The sequence below is a fragment of the Bufo gargarizans genome, chromosome 3 (assembly GCF_014858855.1).
Source record: "Bufo gargarizans isolate SCDJY-AF-19 chromosome 3, ASM1485885v1, whole genome shotgun sequence".
NCBI classification, from domain to species: Eukaryota; Metazoa; Chordata; class Amphibia; order Anura; family Bufonidae; genus Bufo; species Bufo gargarizans.
Window position 1 is genome coordinate 17,922,079 of NC_058082.1, and position 12,680 is coordinate 17,934,758.

The following is a 12,680-nucleotide window of genomic DNA, read 5'->3' on the forward strand; positions in this document are numbered from 1 at the left end:
GGCCATGGGACAGCCGAGAAGACAATTGTCCCATTACTTTTGGTCCTTAACAAATGGGAGGCACAGATGCAAACTGTTGTAATTCCTGCACCGTTCACCTGATTTGGATGTAAATACCTCAAATTAAAGCTGACAGTCTGCAAGTAAAGCACATCTTGTTCGTTTCACTTCATATCCATTGTGGTGGTATATAGAGCCAAAAATGTTACAATTGTGTCGATGTCCCAATATTTATGGACCTGGCTGTATATCTAGGAATAAAATACTTGATTGAATGTTGATCCTATCTGATCACCACTTGATGTCTCCTAGTGTTTTTGACCTTTTTTCCTGGATATAAGATAAACTAGGTTTCCTTTTCTTGTTTTCCATGTTCTTCATGTGTGATCCTTGCAGGAAAGTGATGAAAGTGGAAGGACGAGTGGCCTGGAGAACTCCACATCAGTGTCAATGACTGGTAAGAGCCTTTCATAAATCCTGGGTTTTCTTCTGTCCTTATACATTGCGGAGATGTAGATGGAGTAGATTCTGGCTGATCATTTCTGAACTCCTCATCCAGTGAGTTGGATCCCATAATATCATATTTGGAAGTTTCCCGTCTGGCACTCCTATCAGCTAGAACTTCTACGGGACTGATGGAGCTATGTGTATAACTGAAAAAAGATAAACTCCGATTTTGATTTGTTGTCTATGTATGCAAATGGGAAATTATATGGATCCTGAATTGAAGGACTAACACAACCAATTAAAGAGTAGAATAGTTTATTGTAATCATCTTCTGTGATAAGATCAGATCACATCCTGAGGACCCCCGTCTACAACCTCTTATGGCCCCGGGAATCATCAGTCTCTGGACACAACTGATTCAGTTGGTGCTCCCGAGGTAACAAATCTTAGGGTCTTTATAGTAATTTTTTAGCAAGATCCTGGTTGCTGTAGAAAGCTGAATGGCCATAAACAGAAGTGTGTTAGGGCTTTCCTAATTATCAAACTGGACAGAAAAGATAGAAAGAGTAGTGTGTGGTGGTAGAGAGAGGGTTCTTCCAGTAGTAGCCAAGTGGAATTAGCAAACTGGACAAACATACAAAATAGAACAGTAGTAGTGATTTATGGTACCAGCCAGATGAAGATGTCCATAAAAAAAGATGGTGGGGGTGTGCATGACAGTTGACACCATATCACTAAAAATAGGCAAATTAAATAGAATATATATTTGAGCAAAGTTATATACTGTATATAAAAAGGCACAGCAATATACTAAATATATACTGAAATGAGACACAAAATGTAATCCCACCCAGAGTATTTTAGTGTATTTCTTGCTCATTATATAGATTTTCATATAAAAATTATAAAATCTAAATTATTTTGTTTTCAAAAATTATTTGTTTTTGCAGGTGAAGACGGTACAAGAGGCTTCCGCAGACATCTCATATCATCTCCCAGTTATGAAGTTGAACATAAGCAATCACAGATTGGCAAAAAAATACTGGGTGAAATTTTTGCATGTTCTGAATGTGGAAAACATTTTAAAGAAAAATCTCTTCTTTCCATGCATGAGAGATTTCACAAAGATGAAAAGCCATTTTCCTGTTCAGAATGTGGGAAAGCCTTTAGCTGTAAATCAGTTCTTGTAAAACATCAGAAAAGTCACACAGGGGAGAAGGCATTTTCATGCCCTGAATGTGGGAAATTTTTTAATCAGAAATCATATTTCATAGATCATCTAAGAATTCACACAGGAGAGAAGCCATTTTCATGTACAGAATGTGGAAAATGTTTTACCCAGAAATCAAATCTTGTGAAACATCAGAGAATTCACACAGGGGAGAAGCCATTTTCATGTTCCGAATGTGGGAAATGTTTTTTACTCAAAGGTCCTCTTGAGAGACATCAGAGAATTCACACAGGAGAGACTCCATTTTCATGTCCAGAATGCGGAAAATGCTTTAGACGTAAATGTAATCTTGAGAGACATCAGAGAATTCACACAGGGGAGAAGTCCTATTCATGTATGGAATGTGGAAAGTGCTTTATGCATAAAGATTCTCTTAAGAAACATCAGAAAATTCACACAGGGGAGAAGCCGTATTCATGTCCGGAATGTAGGAAATCGTTTACCCATAAAACAGTTCTTGTTGAACATCTGAGAACTCATACAGGGGAGAAGCCGTTTTCATGTCCTGAATGTGGGAAATGTTTTACCCATAAATCAAATCTCGTACATCATTTAAGAAATCATTCAGGTGTGAAGCCATTTTCATGTTCAGAATGTGGGAAATGTTTTGCCCACAAATCAAGTCTTGTGGATCACCTGAGAGCTCACACGGGAGAGAAACCATTTTCATGTCCTGAATGTGGAAAGTCCTTTATGCACTCAGCTTCTCTTGAGAAACATCTGAGAATTCACACAGGAGAGAAGCCATTTTCATGTCCCGAATGTGGGCAGTCTTTTAGCCAGAAAGTTAATCTTGTGAATCATCTAAGTGTTCACACAGGGGAGAAGCCATTTTAATGTTTAGATTGTAGGAAATGTGGCCGTTGTGAAGCTTCATTGTGTTACCAACAAGGAACAATGGCCGTAGTAAGTGCCAGGTGAATATTTTTACTCTGTTTTACCCATCTGCTATCCAGGCAAGAAAATACCCTGTTTCCACTCTGCTGAAGTAATAATTTTGCTTAAATGAATATATAATTTTTATTACTATACATTAAAAGAATTGAAAGAAACAAAAAATCCCACCTGGATGCTGACCCTCTGTGTGGTGTATCAGATAGTAGATCTTTGTAGTAATGCAGTAGATCAGGGATGCGGCTCCCCATTATTGTAATCTTATATAAAGTGCAGTATCTGCAACACTTTGAGAACTGTGTAGGGCAAAACCACATGAATTTCAAACATAAATCAGACCCCCCCCCCAATGTGTCTCAGCATCTTCAGGGGTTTGGAGGCAATGACCTTGTAGACTTCGACAGCACAGTGAAACACACCTATCAGATGCCAAAGAGTAGCAGGAAAGTTAAACAAGCCAAATTTTGAGCAAGGAGAGGCAACAGCAGGCAAGGGGGTAAACCAGACACAAGCTGAGGAGTCAAAGCCAGGAGAAACAGTAGACAAGGGGTTAATCCAGAATCTAGCTGAGGTCAAAACACAGGACAGTCCAACAGAAATGCAGAACTGTTCTGAGCGCCCCGTAGGTTTAAATATATAATCACATATCATGTATTTTTATTAATGTATATATGAAAAATGGCGAGTGATAAAAAGCATTAGTGACTGGCAGCTAAAATAACCCAGGAGAATCTCAGGTGGAGTTGAGGGGGGTTAAATAGTTAAGTACAGCCTATTCCACATGATGTGATCTGATTATGTGTGGTTTTACACTGAAAGTTCTTCAAATACCGATATATCTATCTTTTGTAATACAAAATCCCACAGCCGGTATCTTGGGAAAAATTGGTGAACCAGTGTCCAAGAATTTCATTACATTTGTACCACTGTTAAAATACCTGCTTGAGTCTGGGATTGGACACCTCATCAGGAATCCAGTTGGCTCAGCCAAGGCTTGAGTGGTCAGCAGGGCAACTCACCTGGAACAGCAATGCACAGGATTGTGGCTGGGCAAGCTCCTGACAGGTACATGGGCTCGATGGGTCAGACATGTAGGCAATAGGCATCTGCTCAGCGAAAGCTTCAGCAAGCTGGGTACTGAGCGTATCCTGGTAATACAACAAATATGCTTTCCCTTCAGAGGTCGAAAAATATTCCTCCATTTCACTTTTATAGCGAGGGTCTAAAAGCATGGCAGTCCATTAATAATCACATTGCTTAATGCTAAGGATAGGCATGAAAGAATGCAGCTGACCATACTCACCAGCATGCCTGAGGACCCAGATATGTCAGTCTCCACGCTGTGATGGGTATGGCCAGTGTCGTCATTATGTCTGCCCTAATAAGTGTCAGTGTCATCCTCTAGCTGTGTTTGTGAAAACTTCATATCTCACTCCACCACCAACTTCTCCTCTACTGCCTCCTGCTTGCAACATCGTCCATGTTAGGTCCCCAACAGTCACAGGGCGCGAGCAAAACGTTGAAATTGTTCATCTTCCACCATCCCATCTTGCATCAGCGAGAGCGTTTGGTCCAATAGTAATATCAAGGGAATAACATCATTGATGTCACTGTTATCCCAACTCACAAATATGGTGGCCTCTTCGAAGAGCCTAAGTATACAACATGTGTCTCTGATGAGCAGCCTCTACCTAAGCTCAAAATAACACATTTTTCCCCTCACCCACGACAGCACCACGAGAGAGAGGCTCCTCCCCATAGACAGAAAACCTGAAGTACAAAAAGGTGGAGGCTCTCCTCCCACTTCAGTATGGTCTCCTGTCTCTGGAGGAAAGCCTGGCGTACCATGCGGCTTCTCCCTCGGGTGCCCCCTCTTTTACCTGCAGTACCGGTACTGTGAATTGGCGGCATGTTCTTATGTGCTGGGGGGCTGGCAGAGGCGCGATAGCCGTGTGGAGGGCTCTGGAGCACTGTGGGGCATGTTGTTTGGTGGCGTGGATGCACAACTTACGCAATCTGTGACGCGGCCCAGAGGAGGAGCGGTTGAATTTACCCCTGCTACACTGCAGGTCCGACATCAACAGTAAATATCTGCAGTGAGTAGGGTTTAAAAAAATAATAATAATCTACAAAGATTGTAAGACATGCTGCAGATATTCATATCCATAACGTGTTCTAAACGCACTGATCCAGACTAAAACTATCTTGTAACACGTGTAGCTTTTTCTGTGCAAATAACTGTTTCCCTTCATTTCCATCCAGACTTCTTTCAGATGTGGCACAGCGAAATCTACACGGGTTACATGGAAAGGGTGAAATCCCCGCACAGAAACCAACACAACACCAAATCAGGCTGCGGTTTTACAAATCTGCACAGCAGGTCAAATTCCGCACCGAAGAAAAAAGCTTAGTGTACGTGAGATTTGTCTAATCTCATAGACTTTGCTGGTACCGGATTACACAAAATCTGTGTAGAAAAACCATTTATAATCTGCCCCGTTTGCAGGTCGCCTTTTAGAGTTGACTCAAGTCAATGAATCCACTAGAAAATCTAAATTTGTTATAGCAGATTTACCATGGATTATGAATGCTGCATTCATAAACGGGAGCACTCCAACAACCCCAGGGGCGCACCACCAATGAGGCCAGGTGAGGCGATCGGGGGGACAGGCAGTAGAAGGGCCATATCATTGTGGAAACGCTTTCATTGTGGAAACGCTCATCTCTACATATTCAACGCATCTCTGTACTCAGGACAGCAATACAGTTGAATGCCGCGACAGGACACCAGGAGCAATGTCTCCCTGGCCCACCGTTTCCTCTAATAGGCTACAGAAACTAGGACTAAAGCCTATCAGAGGCCGGTGTCATCATTATCGCGCTGACTGAGCCGGGCGTTTCAGTTTTCGTCTCAGGCAGCAGAAAGGCTAGGTGCACCCCTGCTTTTCACCCACTTACTATTAATTGACACCATGTTATATAAAGTTGGATATTAGTCCATGGTTAGAAGAGCATCACGGATGTGGACCCATTCACTAGAATGCGTCTTCAATCCGGAAGGTTGGTGCGGAATGTCGTTCGCTGTGCTGCGGCCGCATCTCCCACCCGCCCCCATTATATTGAATGGGGCAAGAGCAGACTTCCGGCAGCACACTTGTGCAAACGTTAGTACGGAACCGGCAGGCTGTTCCCCTCCCAGAACAATCCTAACGCCAGTGTGAAAGAAGCCTAAGGTGGTCATAATAAATTGCAAACTCAGCGTATAATCTTTTTAAATAATATTAACCCCTTAAGGACATAGGACGTACCGGTACGCCCTATTTCCCGAGTCCTTAAGGACCAAGGACGTACCGGTACGTCCTGACTTTAAAATCGGCATTCCGGCGCCGCAGGGGTTAATTTGAACAGGATGCCGGCTGAAATCATTCAGCCGGCATCCTGTTAAAACGCCAGGGGGGGTCATGTGACCCCCCCGTGTCGGCGATCGCAGCAAACCGCAGGTCAATTCAGACCTGCGGTTTGCTGCGCTTTTTGCAGTTTCTGATCACCGCGGGGATCAGAAACTTTAGAGTGCCTAAAATCAATATAGTACACCCCCCCCTGCACCCATGCATGATTTGATGGCGGCGGGTGGTGCAGGGGGGGTGTCGCAGGCGGTGGGGGCGTTGCGGGAGGCGGGCGGTGCGGCAGGCGGGATCGCGATCCCCCGCCCGCCTCCTATTGCGTAATCGTTGGTGTACAGTGGGTATACCAGGGTGCCAGCACATTGCTGGCACCCTGGTATAAACGGCTGACATCGTTGATGCGATGTCAGCCGTTTAACCCTTTCCATACAGCGGTCCGTACGGACCGCTGTATGGAAAAGGTTAACAGTAAGAGGGAGCTCCCTCCCTCTCCGATCGGGGGGCTGCTGTGCCTTTGCAGCCCCCCGATGGAGAGGGAGAGAGCCCCCCGAAGCCCCGTCCTCACCCTTCCCCGTCTGCGAAGTTCTGACCATAACTGAGCAGACGGGGAAGGTTCCCATGGCAACAGGACGCCTGCTCAGGCGTCCTGCTGTCCATGGTGCTGAACAGATCTGTGCTGAAAGCATAGATCTGTTCAGTGTAAGTAAAATACAGTACAGAAACCTATATAGAGTACAGTACTGTATTTTACAGACATCAGACCCACTGGATCTTCAAGAACCAAGTGGGTCTGGGTCAAAAAATAAAAAGAATAAGTGAAAAAAGTTAAGATAAAAAAAAAAACATTTATCACTGAATAAAAATAAAAAAAATAAAATAAACTACACATATTAGGTATCGCCGCGTCCGTAACGACCTGATCTATAAAACAGCCATGTTACTTTCCCCGCACAGTGAACGCCATAAAAATAAAAAAATAAAAACTATGAGAAAATTGAAATTTTGCCCACCTTACTTCCCAAAAAAGGTAATAAAAGTGATCAAAAAAGTCGCATGTACGCCAAAATAGTACCAATCAAACCGTCATCTCATCCCGCAAAAAATGAGACCCTACTCAAGATAATCGCCCAAAAACTGAAAAAACTATGGCTCTTAGACTATGGAAACACTAAAACATCATTTTTTTTGTTTCAAAAATAAAATCATTGTGTAAAACCTACATAAATAAAGTATACATATACATATTAGGTATTGCCGCGTCCGTATCGACCGGCTCTATATAAATATCACATGACCTAACCCCTCAGGTGACCACCGTAAAAAAAAAAAAAAAAAAAACGGTGTAAAAAAAGCTATTTTTTGCCATCTTACGTCACAAAAAGTGTAATAGCAAGCGATCAAAAAGTCATATGCACCCCAAAATAGTGCCAATCAAACTGTCATCTCATCCCGCAAAAAATTAGACCCTACTCAAGATAATCGCCCAAAAACTGAAAAAACTATGGCTCTCAGACTATGGAGACACTAAACAATTTTTTGGTTTTAAAAATGAAGTTATTGTATAAAACTTACATAAATAAAAAAAAATTGTATACATATTAGGTATCGCTGCGTCCGTGACAACCTGCTCTATAAAATTACCACGTGATCTAACCTGTCAGATGAATGTTGTAAATAACAAAAAAAAAAACGTGCCAAAAAAGCTATTTCTTGTTACCTTGCCGCACAAAAACTGTAATATAGAGCAACCAAAAATCATATCTACCCTGAACTAGTACCAACAAAACTGCCATCCTATCCCGTACTTTCTAAAATGGGGTCACTTTTTTGGAGTTTCTACTCTAGGGGTGCATCAGGGGGGCTTCAAATGGGACATGGTGTCAAAAAACCAGTCCAGCAAAATCTGCCTTCCAAAAACCATGTGGCATTCCGTTCCTTCTGCGCCCTGCCGTTTGCCCGTACAGCGGTTTACGACCACATATGAGGTGTTTCTGTAAACTACAGAATCAGGGCCATAAATAATGAGTTTTGTTTGGCTGTTAACCCTTGCTTTGTAACTGGAAAAAAATATTAAAATGGAAAATCTGCCAAAAAAGCGAAATTTTGAAATTGTATCTCTATTTTCCATTAAATCTTGTGCAACACCTAAAGGGTTAACAAAGTTTGTAAAATCAGTTTTGAATACCTTGAGGGGTGTAGTTTCTTAGATGGGGTCACTTTTATGGAGTTTCTACTCTAGGGGTGCATCAGGGGGGCTTCAAATGGGACATGGTGTCAAAAAAACTGTCCAGCAAAATCTGGCTTCCAAAAACCATACGGCGCACCTTTCACTCTACGCCCCGCTGTGTGGCCGTACAGTAGTTTACGGCCACATATGGGGTGTTTCTGTAAACGGCAGAGTCAGGGCAATAAAGATACAGTCTTGTTTGGCTGTTAACCCTTGCTTTGTTAGTGGAAAAAATGGGTTAAAATTGAAAATTAGGCAAAAAAATGAAATTCTCAAATTTCATCCCCATTTGCCAATAACTCTTGTGCAACACCTAAAGGGTTAACGAAGTTTGTAAAATCAGTTTTGAATACCTTGAGGGGTGTAGTTTCTTAGATGGGGTCACTTTTATGGAGTTTCTACTCTAGGGGTGCATCAGGGGGCTTCAAATGGGACATGGTGTCAAAAAAACTGTCCAGCAAAATCTGGCTTCCAAAAACCATAAGGCGTACCTTTCACTCTACGCCCCGCTGTGTGGCCGTACAGTAGTTTACGGCCACATATGGGGTGTTTCTGTAAACGGCAGAGTCAGGGCAATAAAGATACAGTCTTGTTTGGCTGTTAACCCTTGCTTTGTTAGTGGAAAAAATGGGTTAAAATGGAAAATTAGGCAAAAAAATGAAATTCTCAAATTTCATCCCCATTTGCCAATAACTCTTGTGCAACACCTAAAGGGTTAACGGAGTTTGTAAAATCAGTTTTGAATACCTTGAGGGGTGTAGTTTATAGAATGGGGTCATTTTTGGGCGGTTTCTATTATGTAAGCCTCGCAAAGTGACTTCAGAGCTGTAGTGGTCACTAAAAATTGGGTTTTTGTAAATTTCGCAAAAATTTCAAGATTTGTTTCTAAACTTCTAAGCCTTGTAACATCCCCAAAAAATAAAATATCATTCCCAAAATAATTCAAACATGAAGTAGACATATGGGGAATGTTAAGTCATCACAATTTTTGGGGGTATTACTATGTATTACAGAAGTAGAGAAACTGAAACTTTGAAATTTGCAAATTTTTCCAAATTTTTGGTAAATTAGGTATTTTATTATGCAAAAAAATTAATTTTTTTGACTTTATTTTTTACCAGTGTCATGAAGTACAATATGTGACGAAAAAACAATCTCAGAATGGCCTGGATAAGTCAAAGTGTTTTAAAGTTATCAGCACTTAAAGTGACACTGGTCAGATTTGCAAAAAATGGCCTGGTCCTTAAGGTGAAAATGAGCCTGGTCCTTAAGGGGTTAATTCATCACATGCCAATATTTTCTGCTGTGATGGCTCGGTCACGGTATGAAATTTTAATGAGATTTTTATATTTCAATGACGACACTCTTTGTCCCAGACGAGATGGAAGAAGTCAAGACAGACTACATAAAATAAAGCCTCTCATCAACCACTTCAACTGCACACCTCAAAAAAACATTGCTGTTGTCAAGCTTTATAAACCACGTGAGAGTGGCAGTGGATACACTTCTGCTTTCGGAGTTTATGAGGGAAAAAAGACTCAGCTGAGTCCTTCTGGTTGCCCAACCTACATGGGAACATTGTGTGGGATCTAATTAGTCCACTTTTACAAAAAGGCCATCATTTATACATGGACAACTATTATACAAGTGTCCCCCTTTTCAAACATCTGTATAGGGAGGGCACAGTTTGTTGTGGAACAGTGAGATCCAACAGAAAAGGCTTCCAAAAGTCTCTTGTAAAGACAAGACTAAACCGGGGAGAGTCTTCATGTCTCAGAAGTTCAGAACTGCTGGCAGTACAGTACAGAGACCGGAGAAATGTGTTTCTGCTCAGCACCCTTCACGCTGATACAATAGTCCCGGTGGCAGCCACCAGCAGAAATATGCATGCAGAGAAACCTGCGTGTGGTGGACTATGACCAATATATGGGGGAAGTTGACTTTAATGACCAGATGCTTAAGCCATATTTGGTCCTGCATAGATCGAAGTACTGGTATAAAAAATGAATTAAAAAAAATGAATAAATAAAACAATGTGAGATAGAGATAGATTTGTTAGTCACTGTGAGGGTGTTCCGGACATTTTGCCACTTCACAACACGAATAACCACACTATGGTGTCAGCAATCATATGAAATATTTGCTTAAAACCTCTGACACTCATTCCTTCTGAGCCCAATACAGCAGTTTACCACCACATATGGGGTGCTGCAGTATTCAAGAGCAAATGGGTAACACATTGTGGGTTGCTTTTTCACCAGTCCCCCCCTTATGAAAATGAAAAATTTGGGGATAAAGTGACATTTTATTGGAAAATAATGGGGTCACTTTTGGGGGTATTCATTAGGGGTCTCTTTGAATGTGTGATGACACCCTAAGTCTAGTCTTACAAAATCTGTCCTCCTGAAACCATAAGGTGCTGCTTTCATCCTCAGCCTTACTGTGTGCCCACTGCGCAGTTTACAACCACATACGAGATGTTTCTGGAAACTTCAGAATCGGGAAAATAAATATTCTGGTTTCGTTAGCGGTTTACCCTTGCTGTCTTATGGGGGGGAAAAAAATATAAAAATTGAAAATCTGCAAAAGTATATATTTTTAAATTTCACCTTCCTTTTGTTTTAATTCTTGTGGGAAATCTAATGGGTTACTAAAAATAAAATAACAAACCAACTTTATTCTGTTATTTACTTAAAATGGGGGAAACTATCAATGGATGATTTATTACCCAATACTACACACAAGAGCTATCCCAGTATTGCGTAACTACGCACCTGAGTGCATGTGTTTTTTCATACACTATACGCTCCTCCTCTATGAGTAGGGACATTAAAGGGGTATTCTTATCTTAATGATCACTGTTAAATCTGTTAATGATGTGACAGTGATCATTTTTCTAAATACATGTTATTAGCCAATGCACACTTTTTTTTTGAAAATAAGTCCCCTCTTACCTGATGTTGTCTTTGGTCTCCCCTGGTTACGGCCACCTCCCCTGTCGAATCCCGCCGGGCCGCGCTTGTGCAGAAGACTGAAGATTCTCTCCCGGCCGGGCAATGTCCTGAACGCGCACGCCGCCGCGCATGCGCCATGATGGCTTCTTCCGGGCCAGTATAGTACAGAGCCGCGAACGCGCACGTCGGCTCTGTACTATACAGGCCAGGAATAAGTCACCATGGCGCATACGCGGCGGCGTTGCTCATTCAGGACATTGTGCGGCCCGGCCGGGAGAAAATCTTCAGTCTTCTGTGCAAGCGCGGCCCGGCCGGGAGAAAATCTTCAGTCTTCTGTGCAAGCGCGGCCCGGCCGGGAGAAAATCTTCAGTCTTCTGTGCAAGCGCGGCCCGACAGGGAGAAGAATCCAGGAAGTGAACGTCGCGCTCAAGGAAGGTAAGTATGAAAAGGGAAGATGAGAATACCGCTTTAAGTGCAGAGAGGAGTCAATCAACGAGTTTAACTTATGTTTCCAATGTCTGGATTTCCCACCATCCTCTAATATTGTCTTTGTATGTATTAGTTAGTTGTTTACAGGAACCATTAATGTTAGGCGCTCGCGGTTCAATAGGTAAATGTGCTTCTGAGAACATGTGTGCATCAATAAGCATAAGGAATATAGGATATGTGATTTTCATTTCCTTCCCATGCCTTTGTCTATCTGGTTTTGCATTGCCCTTATTCATTGGTTTTTGACCGCCTGACATATAATAAAATTCGCCGGAGTATTCCTGTAATAAACAGGTATTGTACCCGTACATGTAAGACTGACGTCTGCCCGGGGCAGTGTCTCAGCGAGGCGTTCCTGCCTCCGGAGCAGCGGTCAGCTGATTGGATGTGCTGGACGGTGCTGGGAGGAGCCGCTCTGTTATAGCATTCGATGGCCGCACCAGTGTCGGGAGTGCTGCCACACGTGAGAGGTGGCGCGCTCGCTATATGTTTGTTCGTCTGTTCTACTGATAATAATCTTTAGTGGCAGGAGTAGCGATGGGGTTCCTGAAGGGGTTAGAGTACCAGAAACGCGTCAAACCAGTATTAAGGTACAGCCAGTGCCAGTAGATGGAATGAGATATACCAGACAACATTAGTTAGTTTTCAATGCTTATTGTTAGTGAGGCTTTTTCAGTAAGGTAGTAGGGGTGTGGAGGATTAGTGACCGCCTTGACAAGAGGCCTAATACTAAGAGATATACCATACCTCGGCCCCACTAGTGATATTACACCAGAGCTGCATATCACTGATGCATAGTGCGGGTTGCACAGTTACCATTGGTTCCGCTCAGTAATAGACACTGGGGCAAAGGTGGTCATGTTCACACACATGCATTCAGGTGCGTAGTTATGCAATACTGGGATAGCTCTTGTGTGTAGTATTGGGTAATAAATCATCCCTTGATAGTGTCCTCCATTTTAAGTAAATAACAGAATAAAGTTGGTTAGTAATTTTAGCGTCCCTACAAATACTGTGATCTGGAATTATTGCCG

The 12,680-nt window shown here is 42.4% G+C and overlaps 2 protein-coding genes across 2 annotated transcripts in view; one reads left to right on the forward strand and one right to left on the reverse strand.

The window, feature by feature from the left end:
• LOC122931070 (zinc finger protein 773-like) overlaps positions 1–12,680 on the reverse strand; it is a 426,553-nt gene that overhangs the window by 48,162 nt on the left and 365,711 nt on the right. The window lies entirely within an intron of this gene.
• On the forward strand, positions 191–2,731 carry LOC122931081 (gastrula zinc finger protein XlCGF17.1-like). Its single transcript, XM_044285011.1, has 2 exons — positions 191–457; positions 1,398–2,731. Exons 1-2 carry the CDS (start codon positions 451–453, stop codon positions 2,513–2,515), a joined length of 1,125 nt encoding a protein of 374 aa, XP_044140946.1. The 5' UTR covers positions 191–450; the 3' UTR covers positions 2,516–2,731.